The 24,424-nt window shown below is 43.0% G+C and overlaps 1 protein-coding gene across 1 annotated transcript; it reads left to right on the top strand.

Annotated features, from left to right (window-relative positions):
* The first annotated feature begins 76 nt into the window (after nt 1-76).
* On the top strand, nt 77-12,904 carry LOC142847731 (eukaryotic translation initiation factor 1A). Its single transcript, XM_075968709.1, has 2 exons — nt 77-254; nt 11,201-12,904. Exon 2 carries the CDS (start codon nt 11,412-11,414, stop codon nt 11,844-11,846), a length of 435 nt encoding a protein of 144 aa, XP_075824824.1. The 5' UTR covers nt 77-254; nt 11,201-11,411; the 3' UTR covers nt 11,847-12,904.
* Nucleotides 12,905-24,424: the final 11,520 nt, after the last annotated feature.

The following is a 24,424-nucleotide window of genomic DNA, read 5'->3' as shown; positions in this document are numbered from 1 at the left end:
CTCGGCGGAAGGGGCGTGGCCGGGGCAGGCCCCAGCGACCCGGATGTGATATCCGGGGGGCGGGCGAGGCGTTGGAGTGAGGACGTGGAAGCGCGCGAGGCCTCGGCGTTGCGGGGGCGGCCTCCTTGGGCGAGGGGCGGGGCCGCGCGGGAACTCCACGGAAGGGGCGTGGCCGGCCGTTGCCTAGGAGGGGCGCGTGGTCTCGCTGCTCGCCCGGCTGCGGTGGTGAAGGGCTTCCGCTGCGTTTTGTCACCGTGAGTACCGAGTTTGGGGACGCTCCGAGGGACTCCGAAGAGCTCACCGGGGCGGGGACGGGGAGCGGGGACCCATCGCCGGTGGCGGAGCGTTTTCTGGTTTGCAGGAGGCTCTTATTAATTGTAACAGTGGTGGAGGAGGCCGCTTCGGCAAAGAGCGCATGTTCTCAGAGCTGAACACGAGACTGGGATTTCTAGTCCCCGCTCGTTACCTCCCGGCCCTCTGACCTCTGGATGCTTAAATCCTCTGCTTTAATATAAAGAGTGCTGATAAATACGGATTATTGAACCGCTTCATTATCTGGGAAGGGCCTCTAGAGGAGGGGCTGGCACGTGGTGAGCACTAGCTAAGTTTCGGTTTAATAAAAGCACACGTCTGTTGTGTACCCCTTTTCAGGGTCCTTCCACCAGAGTAAGGGAGTTGAGGATCCAACACAACAGAATTACAGCAGAATTACTAATTTACCTATGAGCAACATGGCGTTTCTTAATACATTTTACCATGCGTCTGCAAGTCAGGTGGTGGCTTTTTTTTCTTTCTTTTTTTTTTTTTTAGAAAGAGGCAGGGATGGACTTTATTAGAACGGGGGTTTGTGAGTGAGGGTGGGGTAGATTATATAAAAGAGGAGACGGAAGTCTACTCTATAGCCTGGGGCACCCAAAGCTTCTGCCGTGGCCAAAGGAATGGAGGCCAGAGGTCACAGCCTTAATTTCATCTTCACTGGGGAGAGACTACACCTTCCTGAGAACCAGGCCAGAAACAAATATTATTTTGTTGGCGAGTGAAAGTAAAACTGAATTTGACAGAACTGTAGGTTCTGTTTTCTGACTGAACTGGGTGAGGTAAAACTAACCTCGGGCCGCAATCCCAGCACTCAGGGAGGCAGAGGCAGGCCTGATCTACAGAGTGAGTTCAGGACAGCTAGTGATAGACAGAGGAACCCAGTCTCGAAAAAAAAAAACGAACAAAATAGAAAAGAAAAAAGAACTGAGCGGTAACGTGACTCAGGAGAGCTTGTCCAAGGCTGACTCTTCAGCCCTGCGGGGGTGGGGGTGGAGGGGATATCTACAACACACCCAAACCAGTCTGCCTTCTTTCTTCCTAAGAGGACAGTGCAAATAAATAGGAAAGAAGGAATAAGATTTAAAATCTCAGTACAGTGTGAGGGGTTTGTGAGGGAGGAAAGGGGAAATGATAGAACTATAATCTCAAAAAAAGTAATAAAAATCAGCGCAATATCACTTTTAATCGCAATTAAATATTACCAGACAGGCAATTTTTTTTTAATGATAAACATTTTATTTCTGTAAGTGTAGTATAACAAAGGCAATCTTGGTGGCCAAAACAACTAAATAGCAAAGAGAGGGCAAGAAGAGAGGTTAGAAAGAAGGAAGTGTTGGTGTGGCTGCTTCGACAGGCTAACAATGCTAGACATGGTTGTGCGCTGCTAGTAGAAAGGTGAACTGGACAGCCAGTTTGGGGAAAGCCTAACATGTAATAACGTGAAAGATACATGTAGACTATGGAATACATACATGACCTGCAAGTTTCACTTTCCATATTTTTAAAATTGTTGTTTTTTTGTTTTGTTTTTTGAGACAGTTCCTTTGTAGCTTTGATGCTTGCCTAAGAACTCTACAGACCAGCCTGGCCTTCAGCTCAGAGACCCGTCTGCCTCTGCCCCCGAGTGCTGGGATTAAAGGCATGGACCACCCTTGCCCTGCCGGGCTAAGATTTATTAAGTGTACAGTATTCTGTTTGCATGTTTGCCTGTACGCCAGAAGAGGGCAATGGATCTCATTAGAGATGGTTGTGAGCCGCCATGTGGTTGTTGGGAATTGAACTCAGGACCTCTGGAAGAGCAGTCTCTCCAGCCCCACTTTGCATAATTTTATATCATACTGTACAATGTACCTTAGAGTATTTACTGTGGAGCATGATTCTCAGAATATCTTCTGAAGTCTGGAGGTTTCTGAAGATCTTTCAGAGGGTTTGTATTTTTTGAGGCTGGATTTTTCATGTGTTTTGATCAACACAGCATAGCAGATTGAAGGAGGTGAGCATTCAGGCTTTTCTATGAGTCTAGATTTATAAAAGTAGTAAAGCAGTGTCTTTTATTTGATGTAATTATGCCTCATTTTCAAACATACTGTGTGTGATAGGTTGGAGCTGTATACCTTCAGACACAATTCCAAGACCTCATTCCCATCTCTGGATATCGCTTTATTTGGAAGTAAGATTTCTGCAGTTATTGTTAAATTAAGATCCCCAGAAGAGATTATCCTAAATCTCGAGTGAGCCCTTTTAAGTGCAGTGATTGGTGACCTGATAGAGAAAAGACACACAGATAGATTTGAGTGGTGTGTGCACAAGCCAGGGAACACCGAAACTTGTCCATAGTCCCGAGAAGCTCTTCAGAGCCTCCAGACAGAGTGAGCCAGTACCTTCACTTCAGCTGTCAGGGAATAAGCTTGTTATTTTAAGTCACCGAGTTGGTGGTTATTTGTTACACGGTATAAGGGACATGACCATATTTCATAAGTTTAGTAAAAACTTGTCAAATATCTTTTATACTTAAGAAATGTCACATGGACCCAGTAGTCAGCACTCAATGCAGATGTGGGGGACAGCAGTTGATAATCAAGTGCCCTCTATTGATCTCCGCTTGGGTTTGGAAACACGTTATCCAGGATCTCACAGATTGGGCTAGACAGGCTGGCTAGCAAGCCCAGGGATCTAACTGCCTGTCTCCCTAGCTCTGGGGTTGCAGGCACAGGGCACCCCCTTGGGCTTCTTTATGGGCTCTGCAGGTCTGAGCTCAGGTCCTCATGCTTGTGCAGCAGGCACTTACCCTCTGGGCCATCAGTCAGCCCAGCCCCTTTTCATAATGTCTGTTTCAAGAGCTAGACAGACAGACACAGGACAGATGCTTGGAGTCCATATTCCTAAATCTCTGAGAGCTTCTACAGCCTGTAATTTCCCCACAGTAAATTTGAATTTCACAATTTGGTGTGTGAGTGTGACAGCCTATCTGATCCCGAATAGAGAACAAAGCCACGAGGAAGCCCTGACATTGCTTTGTCAGACAGGGCACGTTTGTTTCTAGGAAAAAGCAGAGGGTCAAAACCACTAGTTCCAGAAACTGCTAACCAGGAGCTGAAATGGCAACTATGGAAGAAATCTCTAAAAGCCAGGAATCCAGTCAATTCCTGGATGGTTAGCTCGTCAGGAAGTTTGGTAGACCATATTGCTTGTCTCTTTGTAGAAGTTCCTCAACATGGCAGAATTAAAATTTGGTGTTACGAGCTTGATATTTTGGGCCAGTAGTTTTTTAAAATTTTATTTATTTATTTATTTATTTTTGGATTTTCGAGACAGGGTTTCTCTATAAGGGCCAGTATTTTAAACCCCCAATCTGTGTAGCAATATGGAAATTGAAGGTAGTGAGAGCCACGCTGCCTTTCTGTTTCAGAAAACCTCATTGCCCCAACAGCCTTTGGCCACCAGGTGGTGGTGTTCACTTTCCAGATTACCGCACAGGCACTGCCTTGTTCAGCTTTCCGAGGTTTACAGAATTGCAGCTAAAACATTTGAGCAGAATTCTCTCAAGAACACCAGACCAACAAAAGGGAGAGTGGGGAGTGGTTAGGTAATGGAGAAAGAACACTGACAGCTTCTTCTAGAGAGTCACGTTAGGAATGTAAGCCTTTCCCTAGTGCGGTGAAGAACAGGCAAATTGAACCACAAAAGGACCTAGTTGGAGTTCTGTTGTTAAAAAGAATGTTCTGTCTGCCATTAGATTAGATTGAGGTGTATAAATAGGGAAGTAAGATTAATCTATGTAAAAAAGTCATTAGCAAAAATATGACAGTGGTTGACTAGGTGGCTGATGGGAGTGTCTGCTGATGCAAGGTGACTGGAACGGAGAGGTTCTGAGTCATCACAGAGGCGCAGAAAGACTAGCCTGCTGTGACTGAATGAAGGTAGGGATGCTCAGGAGAGCGAAGTGGGGGGCAGTACCTGAGGCAGACACAGAAGAGGCTGGGGTGGGGGTGCTTAAAGCAGTCGTTTCAGTCTATGAATGATGATCTGTTTTCTAAGCCCCATGCTCAGTATAACTCATGGTGCTTTCCTCTGTTATGTAAGACACTTTCTTCCTTTAGTTACTCCAATTCTCTAAAGACACCGTATAACTCCCCTTATATAACTTTCTTGCTCCTGTATTGGCACATAATGAATGCCCGACTATATTAGTTAAAGACATGTTATAGAATGATAGAGAAGTGTAATATAGAGCACCAAAATCTTCCCCTTTTGTTTTGATATACATGGTAATGCTATTTTAATCATTGTAAATAATTGACTTTCGTGGCATGCATGCTTTAAATGGTGTATTTACTAGGCTGTTTTGTATCACATGTGATTGGTTATCTTTTTACTTAAAATGCCATATGTCTTGGAAAGCAAACCACATTGACAGCCACAGGTAGTTGTAAGTCTGTATTCTAGGTAGGAAGCAGCTGAAAAGTTTATCAGTTCATGGGCGTAACTGAGGGTTTACATGAGCTGTCCTGTGCGTCCAGTAATAGTGGAAAGAATAATAAACAATGTCTTTTAGCCTCATCTAGGCCCTGGGGTAGGGACAGCCTGTGTGAGGGACATTACAGCTCAGAAGAGCCCAGTTAAGAGTGAGTGTCCTTTGGAAGGCCACTGTGTGTGTGTGTGTGTATGTGTGTATAGGTAGGTAGGTAGGTAGGTAGGTAGGTAGATAGATAGATAGATAGATAGATAGATAGATAGATAGATAGATAGATAGATAGAGTTAACTATACATTCAGTTCCCTTTTGAGGTCTGTTGAAGCAACTTCTGCCTTTCAGAGAGTCACTGTTGGAATGTCCTCTCTCCACTGGGCTCAGGGAGCCAGTTCATGCCCATTTGTGTATTCATTCTTCCCCACTTCCCAGCTGAAACAGGCTTTGTGCTTGTTAGACAATCCCTTTAAGGTGGAGCCACGTTCGTTCTTATTCAGCATTTCCCACCTCACTAAAGACAGCTCATAAAGCATATTTAAGTAGTTCCAGTGTGCTCCCCTCAATCTAATTACAGACAAATACTGTAATTATTAGATTATTAAACAGGGTTTCTCTGTGTCTCTTTGGCTGCGCTGGAACTCACTCAGTAGACCAGGTCGTCCTTGAACTCAGACAGATCCACCTGCCTCTGCCTCCCAAGTGCTCGGATTAAAGACGTGTGCCACCACACCCAACTTCTCTCCCTTTTTTTTAAGGACGTTATCCTTTTTCTTTTGTGTTCTAAGCCTACATATATTTTTAAACACACACTAAGCCATTTAGAGGTTTTTTCATCTAAATCTAACTTTACTGTATATCCTTTTCTGACCACATGAGTCTTTAATTTGCTAAGCGATGTGGCTAGGATTAAAGCTGTGGCTTTGACTGGGTCCACACCATTCCTTAGCTTTCTGAGAGTCTAGCTTCGTGGTGGAGGTACTGGTGGGAGCCATGTTTATTGCCAGAACTCTATGGAGTTTCAAGGTCCCTGCCACCACCAAGAAGCCTGTGGTCTGCTCTATCAACACTATTTAAGTGCTGTGTGAAGGACAGTTTGCTTTTGTGGTGCTGGGATGAAATGCAGCTCTTTTGCATGCTAGGCAAGCTCCAAAACATTAACTGTTCTTTTCATATGGGTTCAGATATATTTGTTCATAGGACTCATAGAAGTCATAGGGAAGCAAAACACACAAAGACACATATATCTCTGCATAAACAAACATAACTGTGTTTTTAAATACATGGAGAAATTAAGATTGTAAAACTAATAATGGTAAAGTCAAGGTTTGAAACCATATTAATGGGATTCTACACTCTTTATTCTTGGGTTTTTTGAAAATTAAGGGGTTGAGATGGGTGTTCTTTATTTACTCTGAAGCCATTACACTGGAAGTCCTCCGTTCTTGGCTGAAGCCCCCCTACCTCCTGGGTCTCTCCATGTAAACAAGGCTGGCTTGGAACTCACTGTGTACATCAGGTCATCTCAAACTCCTCATCTTCTACCTCAGCCTCCCAAGTGCTGGGATTACAGGCATGCGCCTGTACACCGTGCTGCTTAAGTATTAGTTTCAATAGACCCAATTTAATTATTTATAGAAAATTGGAATGTTAAGCCAGACAGTGGTAGCCTATGCCTTTAATCCCAGCACTCTGGAGACAAGAGACAGGCGGATCTCTGTTTAGTTCAAGACCAATCTGGTCTATAAGAGCTAGTTCCAGGACAGGCTCCAAAAGCTACAGAGAAACCCTGTCTCGAAAAACCAAAAGGAAAGAAAATTGAAATATTAGCTTTTTTTTTCCAGATTTTTTTTGCTCATTCCACAGTAGGCAGCATGAACGTCACATATTTTTATTGAGTTTTCTTGCCATCAAGTCCTGCAAGAGTGATCAGGCTTAGATGACTGCTGCAAACAGTGGGTTTGGGTTGCAGCTGAGTTGGGTTGCTCACTGAATGGGCAACCCACCGCTTTTACTGCTTTTACTGTAAAGTAAGCCTGCTCTCGATCTGAAGTAAGATGACAAATTTAGCAGCTCAAAACATGACCAAGACAAAGCCTCAGGAAGGGCAGTCAGGCTGTTTCAGACTTGATACACCAGAAGAGGAAGGCAGGCGGCCCATGGACACAGCCTCTCAACGTTACTGCACTTAATACCAAGTGCAGAGCTGTGGTATTTGAGCATGTTCACAGTTTGCTTCTTCATACCCACCAGGTCCATTTCCAGCAGAGCTGATGAAGAAAGCCAATTTCCCCAACTCACAGTGGGTCTTATTGACTTAACTTATGCTAATTGTATAGCTTAAAAGAAATCTCTTTTTTTTTTTAAGATTTATTTATTTATCATGTATACAACATTCCTTCCCTGTATGCTTGCATGCCAGAAGAGGGCACCAGATCTCATTACAGATGGCTGTGAGCCACCATATGGTTGCTGGGAATTGAACTCAGGACTTCTGGAAGAGCAGTCAGTGCTCTTAATCTCTGAGCCATCTCTCCAGCCCCCGAAAGAAATCTCTTAATACACGTGCAACTCTTTGACCAGTAGTTAGGTTGGGCATCTTTCCCTATTGACTGGCCCCTCGTTGCTGCTGTGAACAGTATGATGTCCTTGTTTTCTCAAGTTTGTTTGCTTGGCTCTTCTTGAGCCCTGGAAAAACATGGCTAGGGCTGTCAGTGTCACAAACTGAATAAGACTCTGGTCTTTGTCCCTTAGGTTCCTCAACACTAGTTGGGGGATGAACTGCACAAGCAAATGGTCTGAATGCCAAAGGTCAAAGCTAAAACATAGTTCTCCATCCAGCTGTCACAGCCCTTCCATTTCCAGGTGGAGACGTAAGAAATAAACCTGCCCGAAGGCACAGACCACTGTGCAGAGAAGACAGTTCTCATAACAAAGCAGATTCCAGGCTTGTGATAATAGGAACAATGTACAGGGTACAGCAGGTCAGAGACAGTAAGATTACATTCCTAACATACACAACCTTTGTTAAGTAAAGAGAATATGTAAGAAAATACTATACCATCAGAACATGTTTTTATTAAAGATAGCACAATACCATGAAAAAAAATTCGGAAATGAAAAGACCAAAGTTTCTTTTCTGTTGTCATTTTCTAACAATGTGATACTAAGAAATTTTGTTAATAATGTCACAAATAATATAAAAAATGTTAAACAACCTCATATTTGTGGGGCAAATACATATCGTATATATATGAAAAAGTTTAAATCATTAACTTTAGATCAAATGCATTTTCTACCAAGATTTAAGTTACCTTTGTAGAAATTGACAGATTGATCATATGGATGTGAAAAGACCTCAAACAGTCAAAAAAAACCAAAGAACAAAGTTTAGTGAGTCATACCTCATCATTTTAAAACTTACTGCAGGAATTTACACAGCATGCGGTTCTAGTGTTAGGACAGATGTACAAATCCACAGAGAGGCTGGAATTAAAGCCTCATAGCTACAGACAGTTGTCAACAAGGGTGTCAGAATTTCTTGCCCAAATATCTTAAACTTGTACCAGTAACTGTTCTCTCTTTCCCTAAATACAAAGCTATTGTTTATAGTCCTAGAGAATTGTACAGTTCTTTTGTGTGTGGTTAGTGGTTTCAAGACAGGGTTTCTCTGCGTAACTTTGGCTGTCCTGTAATTTTCCCTGTAGACTAGGTTGGCATCAAACTCAAATCTGCCTGTCTCTGCCTCACGAGTGCTGGGATTAAAGGTGTGCGCCACCACCACCCCACTGAGCATTGCACTATTCTTTATGGTGTGGTTTGCTATTGCATGTTTATAAATATTCCTTCAAATTACCCAACATGACTGTACCATCTTTTTACCCAGTGAACCCTGGGACTAGCCCCAGAAATCAAAGCAGAGTCTTTGAAACAGACCCTAGATTGTGTTGTGCAATACTTGAGGAATACATAGAGAAATGGGCACTGTTGCTCAACTGTCACTACTGATGACCTGAAATGACAAGGTATTAAGAAATCAAGTAGCTGTGGAACTTGACTGCTGCAGTGATAATGCTTTTTAAAATAGCGTCTCATGTGGCTTATTTTGATGGCACCCTAGAGAACATAAGTGGAGAAAAGGAGACACGAAATAGCCAGACTTTATGAGCAGTCTGGCTCTAAATATATTATGCATGTATTGCAATATAGACAATATCGCTTAGTGCTCTGCATAAGATCTAATATAGGTTTGCAAGGATTGTCGCACCAGTTAACCCTCAAATCCATGTGGTTACTTATGGTAATGTAAGGACACTTAGGAAAGAAACGAGTGGGATTCTGAATCATGACTAAAGGTTTACTTAGTAGAGAGAAATCCCACCCAGGTTTCACTAGTCTCACATGTGCTCCGTCTCAGTTGATAAAAAGTGGAATAGCCTGTTGATAACACAGTTCTAAGAAAGCATGCTTGTAGGAGGCTAGTTTATATGTTTGAGTATGTGCCTTAAATGAGTGGCTGAATTAATCTAGTAACAACAAATGTTTGCAAAACTGTACTAGTAATTTAGTAGGAACAATAAATTCTTGGCAATTGATAATATACAATTTGTTTTTCAAAAATTGTAAACCATAAAAAGAAAAACTTGTTGGGATTAAAAACAAATGACAGAAAACTCACCAATATAATATTGGCGATAAGAAATAAAATTCCGAGTTGAAGAGCCAGGGAGAACATTACTAACTGGAGGTTATTCGCCCTGCTCATCCTAAAAAGACTCAGGACTGACAGGAATTTTGAGTTTAGTAAAAGCACTGGACATCTTTATGTAAATATCAAAATACTAAAATATTTAAATGATATTTTTGGGTTAGTTCAAAAAATTTAAAAATTCAGAAATAAATTCTGCAAAAAATTGAGAAATTTAAAATATATCTACATAAAGTAAATAATTCGACATTTTAAGATATTTAGACTCAATTAAATGTTAATTTTATCTGATTGGTCTATGGATGGTATATAAGAAAAGAGAAAAAGGCATTATATCTAAGTTCCCGAAAGAACTGAAAAGTAAGGAGGCTTGGGAGATGGTCAAAGTGCTTGCTGTAGAAGCATAAGGACTTAGACTTGCTCCCCGGCACTCTGGGTTTACTCTACCAGCGTGCCTAGTGCTGGAGATCCCTGGGGCTTACTCATCACTAGCTGAATCCTGGAGCTCCAGGTTCAGTGAGAGATCCTGCTTCAAAAAACAAGAGGGAGGGGCTGAAGAGATGGCTCAGTAGTTAAGAGCGCTAGCTGCTCTTCCAGAGGTCCTGAGTTCAGCAACCACATGGTGGCTCACAACCATCTGTAATGAGATCTGGTGCCCTCTTCTGGCATGTGGGCACACGTGGAGGCAGAATGTTGTACACATAATAGATAAATGAATCTTTAAAAAGAAATTCTGTATTAAAAAAAAAACAAGATGCAGAGTGATTGAGGAAGACATCCGGTGGTGACTCTGGCCTCCACATGAACATGTTCGTGTGTACGTGTGTCAGCTACACGCAGACACACGAATGTATGCACACAAACGTAGTTCAAATTTGAAACAAAAACTTAAATTTATTAAAAGTGCAATATTTGAATTTTTTAGTAACTAAACAGTCTTTCTGTCAAGAATATCTTTTCTGAGTGTTTTATCAGGAGCATAGATGGACATGCTTGTGTCGTTATACAATGCCAGAATTTATTGAATACAATAATTCATAAACCCACATTAATTTTATTTGATTTAAGAAAGCCAGATTTGCTTGCTAGCTGATCACTGACAATTACAGGGTCTTTTATTTCAACCTTAATTACTGATATTAACTCCCAGATCACACATTGCACGTCACTTTATGGTGGGTTGCAGAGTCTTCCTTAAGAAGGGGTCAAAGAGGCTGCCTGTGTTCGGATTGTAGAGGGGCTGTTCTGAAAGCAGACAGCTACTGGAGGAGCAGGGGCAGGCCTGTAGGGCACTTAGACCACAGCTATTCAATGCTACATTCGGCCTCTGCCTGCACCTTCTGGTACAGTCTCCAGTGAGGAGGGGACCTTTTGTGTGCTTGGTAAGCTCATGTGTCTTGTAATTTGATGGGTTTCACTGTTGATTGGCAGGAAATACCAGTCTGTGTCTCCTGGTGTGCTAGCAGATGATGGTATTTACTTGTGTAAACAAGATGTGGAGCCATTTTTTCTTGGCACTTAACGCTGAAAATGGAGTAGCTCAGGTCAGGGCTGTTGCTTCATTAGATAGATCAAGCCATGGCTGGGCAGAGGTTAGAAGTCAATATTTCAGACAACACGGTGCAACCCAGAGCTGACCCAGCCTGTTCTCCATGGTGACTTAATATTTACAGGGAACTTTTACTGAAAATATTTTTGTTTTTGCAGCTAGCAGAAGCCAGGACTCTGGAACACTTTCTGCTGCCTGTGGATCTTCTGAACTGACAATTTACCAGAAAGCTCCAGCCACTGCACAGTTTCTTCCAATCTACCACTATTAAGACACTTCCTGCCGCCCATCCTTTCCTCTTGGAGAGGAGTTGCAGGCAACGTCAGTAAAGTCTCTCTCACCTCGACTGTTGTGGTTGCCCTTACCATCATGCCGAAGAATAAAGGCAAAGGAGGCAAAAACAGGCGCAGAGGTAAAAATGAAAATGAATCTGAAAAAAGAGAGTTGGTGTTTAAAGAAGATGGGCAAGAGTATGCCCAGGTGATCAAAATGCTGGGAAATGGACGGTTGGAAGCAATGTGTTTCGATGGTGTAAGGAGGCTGTGCCACATCAGAGGAAAGCTGAGAAAAAAGGTTTGGATAAATACCTCAGACATTATATTGATTGGTCTACGAGACTATCAAGATAACAAAGCTGATGTAATCTTGAAGTATAATGCAGATGAAGCAAGAAGTCTGAAGGCGTACGGGGAACTTCCAGAACATGCGAAAATCAATGAAACAGACACATTTGGTCCTGGGGATGATGATGAAATCCAGTTTGATGATATTGGAGATGATGATGAAGACATTGATGATATCTAAGCTAACCTAAGCATGCTACATCCCAAGTTTTCTGAAGATAGTTTTGCATACTTGGGATCTTGACCTTCAGCTGTTAAGTAAAACTTCTTTTAGCATGAATATGACTTGTTAAAGCAGATTGATGTATTTTTATTTTTTGAAGTATTATATTTCTTTGAAAACCAAAGATGTTATCGTAAGTGACATGTTAACCCTTTGTTCTTATAGATGTAACTGAACTTAGGGGTAGAGCAGTGTGCACTGTTGAGACTGCCTTTCCATTTGGGACGCTTCATTTCTGGCACGTGAGTGCTTTGTGTCAGCAGTTCCGCCTGTCGAGCATCCTGGGCTGAATATGCCCCGGTTCCAGCACATCTGCTTCAGGCCCTTATGCCTTGAGACTTGAGTCAGATTTCCACATTTGTAGTCAGAATGCAGCTGTTTTTGTACTTACGGAGCCATGCCATTTTATACTTTTCATGTTCTGTACATTTTAGCCTTTATGTTGTTGCCACCCATAAATAGGCATTTTGCAGTGCAGTTTTTAAATTACATCAGTAGCAATTTTGAGTTTTAAAAATTAGCCATTGCAGAAATTAAACACTTAGGTGATAATCATCTTGACTTTAGAAATACAGTAGTTGACAATGTTTATATGTAATTTTTACTTTCCTAAGGCATATGCAAGAGTTGAAAATAAAAAGTGAAATAAATATGTTCTGATACTTGCATAGAGAAGGTGGTTGTTAATAGCACATAAAACATTTTTACTTTGCAAAGTAGGTTGTGTAAAAAGTCAGTTCCAAAAAGCTACTGTATTGAGGCTTTGAATAATTGCTGTGTATGGATTGAAGTTAATTACATAATTGTATAAATAAAGTCTTCCTTAACCTAAGCGTAGGTTAAAGGGAGAGGAGCCACAGCTTAATGCAAAGGCAGTCCCTGTTTCCTGAACGGCAGAGTCCAGAAGAGAAGCCCAGTGAAATATGTTGGCATAAAAATACTTTTTCCTTTTAATAAGTTCATTATCTCTCTGGTATGTAACAAAAATAAATGACTGGATGATTTTTAGTTCATCATGCGAGAGGCTTTTTCTTTAAATTAGACTCTGGTGCTTAAGAGATGAATTTGCTGTTTGCTCGTTTAAGTGATGCTGGTGTCGGTCTGCGTGGGAAGTGAGTATAAACCTTGTCTGTCAGCCCTTGATACCTTCTCCCTAAAGAGTAGTTGCTTTCTCAGGCTTTGTTACAGGCACCTTTAAATGGAGACTGGACATGAAAATAACAGTATTCACCTTTTTCTTTTTTCCCAATTAGCCCATAATGTAGCTTAAGAAAATTCCCCAGTCAGAAAGAAAGAAAAGCAAATTCTATTTTCCTGGTCATTGGTGGGTGGATTTCTTCAGATGGGTATGCAGTTCCTTGTAAAGGCTAATTTTGTGAAATGAAGCTGGACATGGTGCCGGACTGGCATTGTCTTTCTCCCCAGAAGGACAATGTGTCTTCTGGAAAGAGAACACGTTTCTGGAGCTTGTTCTACGCAGCATACCTAACTATACTGTTAGCTGACATTTGTCCCATTACCACTGTAAACTGTTAATACAGAAGAAGCGTGATCATGGGCCAGCTAGCCTGGTGTTTTCTTTCAACAGCAAACAAGAGACTGTTCCTGTAGATCAACCAGTCAGATCTTCTAGCTTCAGGGTTTCTCACCCTCAGTGCCAGTACTGACCACAAAAACAATTCATGTAGATCATATCCTAGGATGTGTTATGATAGCTGTCATTATTTATTCCTTGAAATGGCCATGCCCCTGCCTTAGTGCCACCCTGCCCTATTTAAAACTGATTTTCTAATAAGAGCTTATACATGAACACTGCCCTTAGCCAGCAACTTTTTATTCTTGTGTTACATTTTGCTCCTAATACCTCCCTCCAATTTTATCCATATCCATTTGGAAGTACCCAGTTTTCTACCTCCCCTTAGATGGACATTGCTGTTTCTGTTCATGAAAATACTGGGGTTTGTGCTGTCACTCAACACCAAGGGCTATTTCTCTGCACTCGAGCTTTTTTCCCCTCTTTTCCCACCATCCAACCTAGAGATCTTTACTCCTTAGCCTCTTTCCCCATGATTTGCTTTTTGTTGGTTTATCCTTAGTGGTTATTTAATCAACATTTATTAGATATCTCCACATTCTGTGCACCTGAAGATAAAGACTGACCCTGGAAAGATGACAGGTGGCTGAGCATCCTCTTACTAAATCCTGCTTGCCAGTCACAGGTGTTTTTTTTTTTTTCCAAGGCAAAAATCCTACGTCACATGGGCCAAGTTGAAGCTGCACCCCAAAGGCCCGAGAGTCATTCGCAGGTGCCTTGTCTTCAGAAGAGCCAAGGCTCTTCCCCTGCAGCTGGGGTGCTTTTTCTAAACGGGTGAGAACAGTACTTGACAATAAGAAACAAGAACGATGGAGCATAGTTGGAACGAGGGCAGGAAGTAGAAACTGAGACGGGAGTGGGGGAGAGACACGAGTGAAGGGCACGTAGAGGCAGAAGCTTCTTCCCCAGTGTTTGTGTCACTGTGTCCTGCCATCTCACAAGTATTCACAAGACTTTGTGTGGGGATTTCCACCTCTGCACTGCCGGAAGGTCTCATTACAGGAAGAAAGCAGTCACAACTGAATGTGACCCCTGCATACAACGCCTGTGCAGACAGAAGTTAGAGGAAGAGTTTGGATTTCCAGAAGACTGACTGAGGCTGTCTTAGGGTTTCAGTTGCTGTGAGGAAACACTATGACCAAAAGCAAGTGGGGGAGAAGGGTTTGCTTGGCTTACACTTCGTTGAAGGAAGTGAGTCCGGACAGGAACTCAAACTGGGCTGGAACCTGGAAGCAGGAGCAAACACAGGCCATGGAGGGGTGTGACTTGTTCAGCCTGCTTTTTTACAGAACCCAGGACCACTAGCCCAGGGGTAGCTGCACCCAAGGTGAGCTGAGCCTTCCCCCCATGAATCATTAACTAAAATGCCCTACAGGTAGGTCTTATGGAGGCATTTTCTCAGCTGAGGGTCCACCCTTTCAGACAAGGAGTCAGCACAGGGTTTAGGTTGATTTGCCCTTCATAAGGACTAAAGGTCCTTGACAGTGCTGTACACAGGCAATCAACTGACGGACCACAGGCGGCTCTTAGCACTTAAAATAAGACTTGCCGCTGGGCGGTGGTGGTGCGTGCCTTTAATCCCAGCACTTGGGAGGCAGAGGCAGGCGGATCTCTGTGAGTTCGAGACCAACCTGGTCTACAAGAGCTAGTTCCAGGACAGGCTTCAAAACCAGAGAAACCCTGTCTCAAAAAAGAAAAAAAAAAAAAAGACTTGCCAAGCACGAACAGCATGTGAGGAGCCTTTCAAGCTGGGGGTCCTTTTATCCCTATGGGTCTCTAAATGTATAATTTTGCAGCCATATTTTCCTAAGTAAATACTGGAGGGTTCCTAAATTGAGTAATCATAATCTAAGATTAGCCACTTGCCAGAGTTAACTGGGGAGCTTTACACAGGCATCTAGTTGCTGCTGAGTGCTACAAAATCCCCAAAGTGCCATGCGCAGAAAGACCAGAGCTTCCATCATTCTCCAGCAGGCTAAACTACTGTCTGCATCATCAACATCTGCCTGGGCTCATGCAGCTGCTGCTGTTCTTCAAATGGTCACTATGATGTCACTTTTATAGTTTGTGCTTGTGGTCTGTAGAATTGCCACATTGCTACTGTTTTTTTTTCTGGCTCTCTCTAGTTTGTTAGCACCAATTTCCTCCCGCCTGTGGAGATGGAAACAGCCTGGTGAGGTAGATTTCCCTTCCAAAGGTTCAGCAATTGATGACTAGTAAGTGCGGGCATTCCGGTAATGCGTGTGTTAACTTCTGTAGTGTTTCCTCCACATAGCCCAGGGAACGCTAGAATGGGAAGGCTGTGTTCAGTGACTCTGGAAAAGCTGACAGCCTCGTGCCAATGCCCAGTGCACCTTTCTTGTGCTCTCTAGGGTTAGCAGGTGATGGCCACTAACTCGTTCTTGGCTTCAGCCATTTGAGTCTTCTTCCTCTTCCTCATCCTTCTCTTCTTCCTTCTTCCATCTTTCTCCTCCACCTCCATTTTATTTATTTATTTTAGTCAGCTAAAAAGTTGGCAATTCTTGTGAATCTTTTCAAAGAACCAGCTTTTAGACTTGCTGGTTTTCATTTTCAGCTTCATGTCTTTGCGCTCTAACCTTTACTGTTTCTCCTGCTATGCGTGTATTCTCTTACACGCCTTAAAGTACTCCACTAACGGGAGGTGGTTTGGGGCGTGGCCACCGCCCCCCGGCAAGATTTCATTCTTTACGCAGGCATTTACAGCTATAAATTCCCCTTAAAGGATTACTGTGGTGGCCGTCTACAAGTTTGGGTGTGTTCTATCTTCATTTTGGTGAGCCCAGGGCACTCCCTGTGCTCTGTTCCTCCCCGGTGTCCCTGACCCTGTCCTTTTTTGTCACTGCTGTGACAACGGGCACGAAAAGTCACTACAACAGAAGCACTTACAATCCATGCTAGAGCCGGGCAGTGGTGGCGCACGCCTTTAATCCCATCACTTGGGAGGCAGAGGCAGGTGGATCTCTGTGAGTTTGAGACCAGCCTGGTCTACAAGAGCTTGTTCCAGGACAGGCTCCAAAACCACAGAGAAACCCTGTCTCGAAAAAAAAAAAAAATCCATGCTAGATCAAGAACATGGCCGAGCACCAGAGTGAATGCACATATGCACATACTGGGCAGGGAGAAACTAAAGTCGGAATCTTTGTTTAAAGGCATTACTGTATACCAAGCTGACAATTCAACCAGAATAGAATGGGGAGTGATTGTTCCAGACACTGGACATGAGCTTCTGATCAAGACAGATAAAAAGACCCAGCACTCCTGAGTTATGGGCAGATAAAAGTGCTACAAACAGATGGAACGTTTTAAATTATGCAATTGTCAAGCGTACAAAGCATGGGAAAAACCCACAATATTTTTTATCACTCAGCCCAACAATGATTGACACATGGCCAAACTTATTCAGTCTGTAACTCCCATACTTCAGAACTGCTTGAAAGCACAGTAAATGCTTTGACTCTTGCTTGCAGAAGTCCCTCTTCTGATTGTTAGTTAAAACAAAGCAAAACAAAAACCTAAAGCAGAGCCCTCAATTTTCCCAGCCTTGGCATGGTGAGAAGAGCTTTTGTTCTCAGTAGGCTAGCCTCCCGCGGTGAAGAGCCTGGGGTGGCCAGTGCTTGCTCACCAGCCCTGGACGGAGCCTCTGTAACCATCTGAGCCGACTGCTCTGTTGTTAGCACACTGCACCAACCATCAGCCACAACGTGATTCTGGCTCTCAGAAATGAATGTTGAAGAAAAATCTCTCCAGATGCATACACGTACACAGAGCCTCGCGTTCCACGCACCGTGGTGAGCGTGTCCTTTGTTTAAACGGGAAGGATTTCGGTGTGACCGCAGAAGGTCACTGTTTTCTCCTCTGTTAGCCACCCGTCCCCAGTTACTCCCCCTGGATACACACGGTTCCCGTCTCAGCGTTTGCACTGGCTAGCAGGTCTACTCTCGGACCTAAGTGTCTGTCCCTAACGTCTAGGCCCATACCCGTTTCCTTTTGCCAGGCTGGTACACTAGTGTGCTACCCAAGTGGAGTGCAGGGCCCACTCTCTCGCGTGCAGCAGTTGGTGAGGAACAGGACTAGCTCTTTCATTTTCTTGACCCCGGGGCCAGCTCTGTCACCTACCACAGGTGACCACCACGTGGCAGCTGGGGAGGGGCAGAGGCATGCTCCCGCCCTCCTGCCCTCAGGGCTGGTCCACCTGCATTCCTGAAGTTAGGCTCAGCTCCAGTGTGCTGCCCGGATGGGGTGCAGAGCCGGTTCTTAAGCGCTGCAGGCACTGAGGGTCAGGGCTCGCTCTTCCATTCGCTTGGCCCCCGAGCCATCTCCGTATTAGTAGTGCTGTCCCTGACATCTGTCATAACCTATACGGGAATTAACGCAACTAGAAGAGAGAAGAGAACTATAGCAGAGACAAAGACTACGCATGGGCTCAATAATGTCATTTCTATTACCAAAACCGATTTAACCATTTATTAATTATGTCTAATCTGTCATCACCAGAGGCCAGGTTGGATGACACTCTACCTTGAGGTCAACCTAGGCAGGGGCCTTTCTGTCCTAGAATGGTCAGTAGTTAAGCTTTCTAGGGAAAAGGCCTGTTTTGGGTATAGGATGACCTTTTGACCTCTGGGAGCCTTAGTCAGCACCACCCTCTAGGGACTTAGAGAATGTTTACTTGCATAAGTTCCCAAAGAGCTAGTACCCAGCCCGAACCCATTCCACAGAAAAGTAGGCATGAGTGTGGGCAATCCACTCATACCATGCCATTTATAGCATCGCCTCAACGTTCCCGACTTTACACAGTATTGCTATGGTCATATACAGTTAGAGCTGAGGTGCCATTATGGGCACACTGCCCTAGAAATGCTGCCACCCTTAAAGACACAGTGTAAAGACTAAACCAGAGGCCTTTATATGGTGCTGTCTGTCCCCCTATAAGAAGTACACGTTCCTGATGCCCAAGGGGTGTGTGTTCATCACTATAACAAGATATCAGAAACCGTAAAGCGTATGAAGAAAAGATGCTTATTTAGTTAGCAGTTCGGGAGGCTGAAAGTCCAAAAGGCGCGGCACAGATGTTATGAGGAGCTCTTGGCTGGTGGCATCATGGTGGGAACACATGTGAGAGGTATCGCATGGAGAGAAAAGAAGCCAGGGCATGATGGAGGTCCCACAAAGACTGCATTAATCCCATCTAAGATACAGTCCCGACAACTTCAAGACCTCCTGCTAGACAGCCCCACTACCTCTCACACCACCACGCTGAGGATTAAGGATGAGGAACATCCCTAAATTATTTTCAAACAATAGTGCGTTTGAGAAAGATGGCTCCACTTGCCGCCACCGCCATTGACACACAGGGATCTCCTTCCAGGGAACTCTGGGTTCTCAAAGGTTAAGGTTCCTGATATTAAAGGATAATCAAAGACATGTACCAAGAGTTCTAGTGATCCAAGTGCTTGGGCACTTTGAGCTCCTTGCACTCACAGGCCAGCAGATAAGAACAGTCACCACTACCATGGGCGGAGATCTGACCCTAAGCAGCAGGATGAGGTAACAATGTTCATTTCAGGCTTGCACATGAGAGCTGGTAGAATACATGCAACCCACTTGGTCTTAGGAACGCTCACCCAGCTGAAAGGGAATGTAATTTATGGCAACCCTGGTCTAACCTGGGTACAATTATCAGGAGCCTGTACCCTGAAGTCAGACATCAAGACCTTACTTTGGGATAAGAAGCCCACAGTTCACTGAGTAGGTTGGAGGACAAAATCTGTCTGGCACTGGATGGGCTGAGGGATGATGTGGGAGGTCCTTCTGTATATGTGTTGCTTTTATTGGCTAATGAATAAAGCTGTTTCAGCCAAGGCTTATCAGAGTAAAGCTAGGTGGGAAATCCAAACAGAGATATATAGAGAGAGTAGGCAGAGTCAGGGAAATGCCATATAGCTGCCAAGGGAGAAAGACGCCTTGGGAACCTTATTGGGAGGTCACAGCCTCGTGGTGATGCATAGATTAATAGAAATGGGTTATTTTTAAGCTATGAGAGCTAGCTAGGAATATGCTTGAGCCATTGACCAAACAGTGTTGTAATTAATACAGTTTCTGTGTGATTATTTGGGTCTGGGCGGCTGGAAAATTTTTGAGCTATCTCCATTTACAGAGGTACTGCTCCAGTCTCTTCAGAAGAGGACTTGCAGCCTCAGAGGCTCACCAACTGCCCGGCACCAGGGCCGTGCCTTCCCCAGGCAACACTGGCTACACTAGTTCCCAACCCTCCTTGATTTCTAGTCTTACATGATTTCATGAATTCTTATTAGAATCCACTTTTGATTAGTGGCATGGACATGAGTGACTTAATCAGCCACCAATCAACTAATTGGTAGTAAGTGTTTAAATAGAGACCAGACAAGAAAAATGCCATTCTAATTAAGGGTAACCATGTGGAAATCTAAGGTTTTAAAGCTATACTTTGTTAATATAGGTAGCTACTTAATATTCTATCAGAGCAGAAAGAAAAAGATTAGTGAAATGGAGATTTTATGCAAAAATATGCTAATGTGCTCCAATCCTCTCCACACTTATAGTTAATTGAAAATAAAAACCAAGAGCAAGGATGACATGCTGAGCTTATCTAGAAGGGCCCAGGTATAAAGATACAGCCCTCTTCTACCCATTCACAAAAACAAGACCTCATAGTTCCTTCTAGGAGCAAATAGGTCTCGGGATTCTGAACCAATTAGATGCTCCCAGACCTGAAGAAATATTTGAAAATGACATAGGCCAAAAGGCATATTTGGAGGCTGTGGGCCAACCTTAGTAGACACCATGTGATATCTTTGTGTGTAATGTTGCTGCTAAGCACACACCTCACAAGCAAAGTTTACTTGTCTTCCCACATAGCTTAACAGTTTCATAAGCCTCTTCCCCAGAAGCATCTATATTCTCAACATACTTTATGAAAAATGTTTATTAGCGTACAGGTACTATGTTGTGGATGGCTTATACATTTCACTGATGCCTTCTCAAAAAAAAAAAGAAGAAAAGAAAAGCCAATGACAGGAAAAACTAATCAATGATAAAAAATGAGTTAAATGGAGTCTATCTAATTTAATGTTTATATTTCTATGTAATCTAAATATTATTTTATTGGTGAAGCTCACAAAGATGAGAGATTAAATAATCTGCCCCTTAGTAATTAGTGGACGTGGGATCAAAGCTATGTGTGTCTGGCACTGTCCAAAGACTGGATTGTTACCCTCTGTGGATGAGCTAAGCATGACTCCCCTGGAACTCCCCAAAACAGACAGCATGCCACCAACGATAGCGTGACTGTTGATTTATTGTTTCAGTTGTATTATCCTGTGTACTGTTCCCTGTGGGAGGGTTAGATTATGTCCCCATTTTTCTACAGGAGATAGATTGAAGACTAGAAAGGCATAGTTTCCACAATTAGCCATGAGAACTACAATCAGGAAACCCCACACCACTGCACAGCAAGTGTAAAAAGAATATAAAAAAACCACTCTCAAATTCAAAAGTTCCCCAAGATTCAAAGGACTCATGAAATCCTGACAGATATTCTCATGGTGATGGGGCATTACAGTGGAACACTACCGCCAAACAGTGTATGGGCCATGATAGTTGCCCTGGGGAGCTACCAGTGATGCTGTGGACCGGGCTTACCTGCCCCTATACAGTGTATGGCAGCATGCACTGTTCACTGCCAACCAAGGGAGCTCACCATCCTGCAAGTCCAGAGCTTGGCCTGTGAACTGGTCACAGAGATATTGTTTGACTGACCACCTGGTTGACTTTCAGTTTTCAGTCCTTCCAGAAGTTGAGTTGAAACCACCACGTTGCTGTCTACTGCTACCAAAGGTATCCAGGTAAGCAAATGCCATGAGGGATTCCAAAGGCCCATTTCCTGGGAGCAAAGGACAAAGGTCAGACTGACTCTTCACCACATAAACTGCCCATCGCATGGTGGCAACAACCATTCCTCTTTTTTTGGTTCTAGTCCAGGTTCTTCTTGTTGCAGTTGTTTAGCCTATAGACTGTAGGTTCTTTTCTCATATAAAAATATTTACGTGTATTTATTAGTTTTATGTGTAGGGTGTTTTGCCTACATGTATTACCTTGGCCAAAATTGGTTGCTTCAACATTGCAAATGGGACTTTGGGTGATTGCTCAGGCAGCCAGTTGTCTGTGTCATCTACTGTACATTTTGGAAGCTGCGTGACTGCACTTCCTGCCTACTCAGTAATAGTATCTCCCTTCTCAGGCCTTCGATGGGGTTAAAGATTATAGTCATAGTATAATTAAAACTTCAAGGTTAATAGATAATCATCTATATTAGTCAAGCTTATAGTCATGTTAGTTAGGTTTTCTATATATAGAAAGATATATTTCAGTTAGATAGGTATTCTTAAAATCTTTCAAAGACTACAAAATATGACATTTAAAATGTTTTAAGAACTTAGGACTTTTCATGACAATGAGACACATCTATCTGTTCTTGGCAGCGCCAATTACTTCAAGAGGATGATGGGCATCAAAGAGGCTTTTTAGGAAGTTTGTTAGCCATTTGGCCAAGAAACTGCTCTTGCCTGGACTGCTTGCTGTTATGCTGTATAAACTGGACATGAAGAACCCATACACAAAAAAATGGCTACTAAAGTTTCCTAAAGAAGGTAAAACAGTCCTTCAGGATTCCTGCTTCATGAAAGAGTCTGCCAGACATTCTTCAGGGCACACACACACACACACACACACACACACACACACACACGCAAAACCAACTAATGGACTTTGTCATTATAAGGCAAAACCGATCTTCAAATTTCCTGCTTCATGGAAAAATCTACTGGATACTATGGGCCTGTAGGCTAAAGATGGATGCTCCAAAGATACAAAAAAAACTTTGGGCGACTTTCCAGGCAGTGAGATGTCTCCAGTAATTTTAGAGTTTTAAAAGTTACTTACAATGCACTTCCTGTTAACTTAGGTAATATTATATCCTTCTGCCGTCTTTGATGGAGTTGAAGAATAGATAGTTATAATTATAGTTTTCCTTAGTTATGATAAAAGATAAAGTCAATATAAATATTGTAAATTTAATTCTTACTTGATATCTGTTTTGTTATATGTAATATATACATATGTTTTACTATGGTAAAGTTAAAACCTTCTTTTTTATTTAAACAGAAAAGGAGAAATGGTGTGGAAATACCTTCATCTATGTGTTGCTTTTATTAGTTAATGAATAAAACATCTGCCTCGGCCTGTAATAGGGTAGTGTAGAGCTAGGCAGGGAAATTAAACTGAATGCTGGAAAAAAGAAGGCAGAGTCAGGAGACACCATGTAGCCACCAGCGGGGAAAGATGCAAGCTGTTAGCTCAAGCCTTGCCAGTAGGCTACAAACATCATGGTAAAATATAAAATAATAAAATGAGTTATTATATTTGTAAGAGCCTACTAGAAATATACTATAGTAATTGACTGAGCAGTGATTTAATTAATACAGTTTCTGTGTGGTTATTTTGGGAGTCTGGGTGGCCAACAAACAAACAAACAGCCTCCTGGTACAATTAGTTTTATGAGTATGGTGTTTTGCCTGCATGTATGCCTGTGCACCATATGTGTGCTGGTGCCTATAGAGGCCAAAAGAGGACATCAGATACCCTGGGACTTGAATGACAGTCAATAGTGAGCCTTCATGGAGATGCTGGTCCAGATCTTCTGGAAGTGTTCAGTGCTTTTAACTACTGAGCCATCTTTCCTCCAGCCCCAGTAGAATTCTTTTTTAATCAACTGAACTGAATTACTTAACTCTCAGTGGAAGAGGAACCACAGCTATGTATTTAAATTTTTCTGTGCTTCCCCCAATGAGATCCTTGTTCCTCAGAAAGGCAAGACCATGCATGTAGTGTTCCTGTTGCAGGCACAAGGTCACAGCATTTGGTAAACTTGAAGCACTAATGCAGAGTGGTTAAAAGTGCTACCCAGGAGTCCAGGAGACCTGGAGCCCCACTACCATCTGTCAGCAGTGTAATGTCGAGTATGAAGGTCTACTTCCTCTATTGTATCTTCAGCGCTTGTGTAACAACCATGGCTGTCCTGAAACTCTCTTTAGACCAGGCTGGCCTCAAACTCACAGAAATCTGCCTGCCTCTGCCTCCTGAGTGGGATTAAAGGCATGCACCACACCACCTGGCCTAAATCGTAATAACAATTAGAAATTTTACTTTGTTTTCTGACATCAATTCTGGAGGATAATTCTGCTGTTTGGATCTTCCCGTGGCTCTTTGACATTGATAACCCTTTGGTTGTGTATCTTTAAGAGCATCTAATCTCCCTTCCTTTACTGCCTGTGAACTGAGGTGCAGTACTCCAAAGGAGATGCTCCTCCATCCTGAGGGTACCACCAACTTCCTGGTCCTGTGCAGATTATACAGCCCAAGAATCTCCACTCTCTTTTTCTGCTGTGAATCAGAGTTACTGCTGATTAACTCTGATTCACAGCACTGGGGAGACCTTAGAAGTCCATGACCAGTTTGGTTCCTCTTCCTTCCAGTCCTGGAAAATTGCCTTGTTGGAGGCTTCCAGGTCCTCCTGCAGCAGCTATGAGTGCTGGACCCTGTGCATGTCAGGACTCTGTGCCTTTCTTTCTGCAGCAACCCCATTACATATATGTGAGTGTACATACATGTACAATACATACATGTAGATGTACACCATGTCTGGTCCCTATGTCTTTTCTCAGCAACCTCATTACATACATGTGAGTGTACATACATGTACAATACATACATGTAGATGTACACCATGTCTGGTCCCTATGTCTTTTCTCAGCAACCTCATTACATACATGTGAGTGTACATACATGTACAATACATACATGTAGATGTACACCATGTCTGGGC

This window comes from Microtus pennsylvanicus, chromosome 4, assembly GCF_037038515.1.
Source record: "Microtus pennsylvanicus isolate mMicPen1 chromosome 4, mMicPen1.hap1, whole genome shotgun sequence".
Taxonomy (NCBI): domain Eukaryota; kingdom Metazoa; phylum Chordata; class Mammalia; order Rodentia; family Cricetidae; genus Microtus; species Microtus pennsylvanicus.
The sequence above is the reverse complement of the archived record's forward strand: the minus strand, read 5'-3'. Positions and strand labels throughout refer to the sequence as shown.

What these genes read in the sequence shown, in the direction of transcription:
- LOC142847731 (XM_075968709.1), top strand. Translation starts at nt 11,412, where the DNA reads ATGCCGAAGAATAAAGGCAAAGGAGGCAAAAACAGGCGCAGAGGTAAA.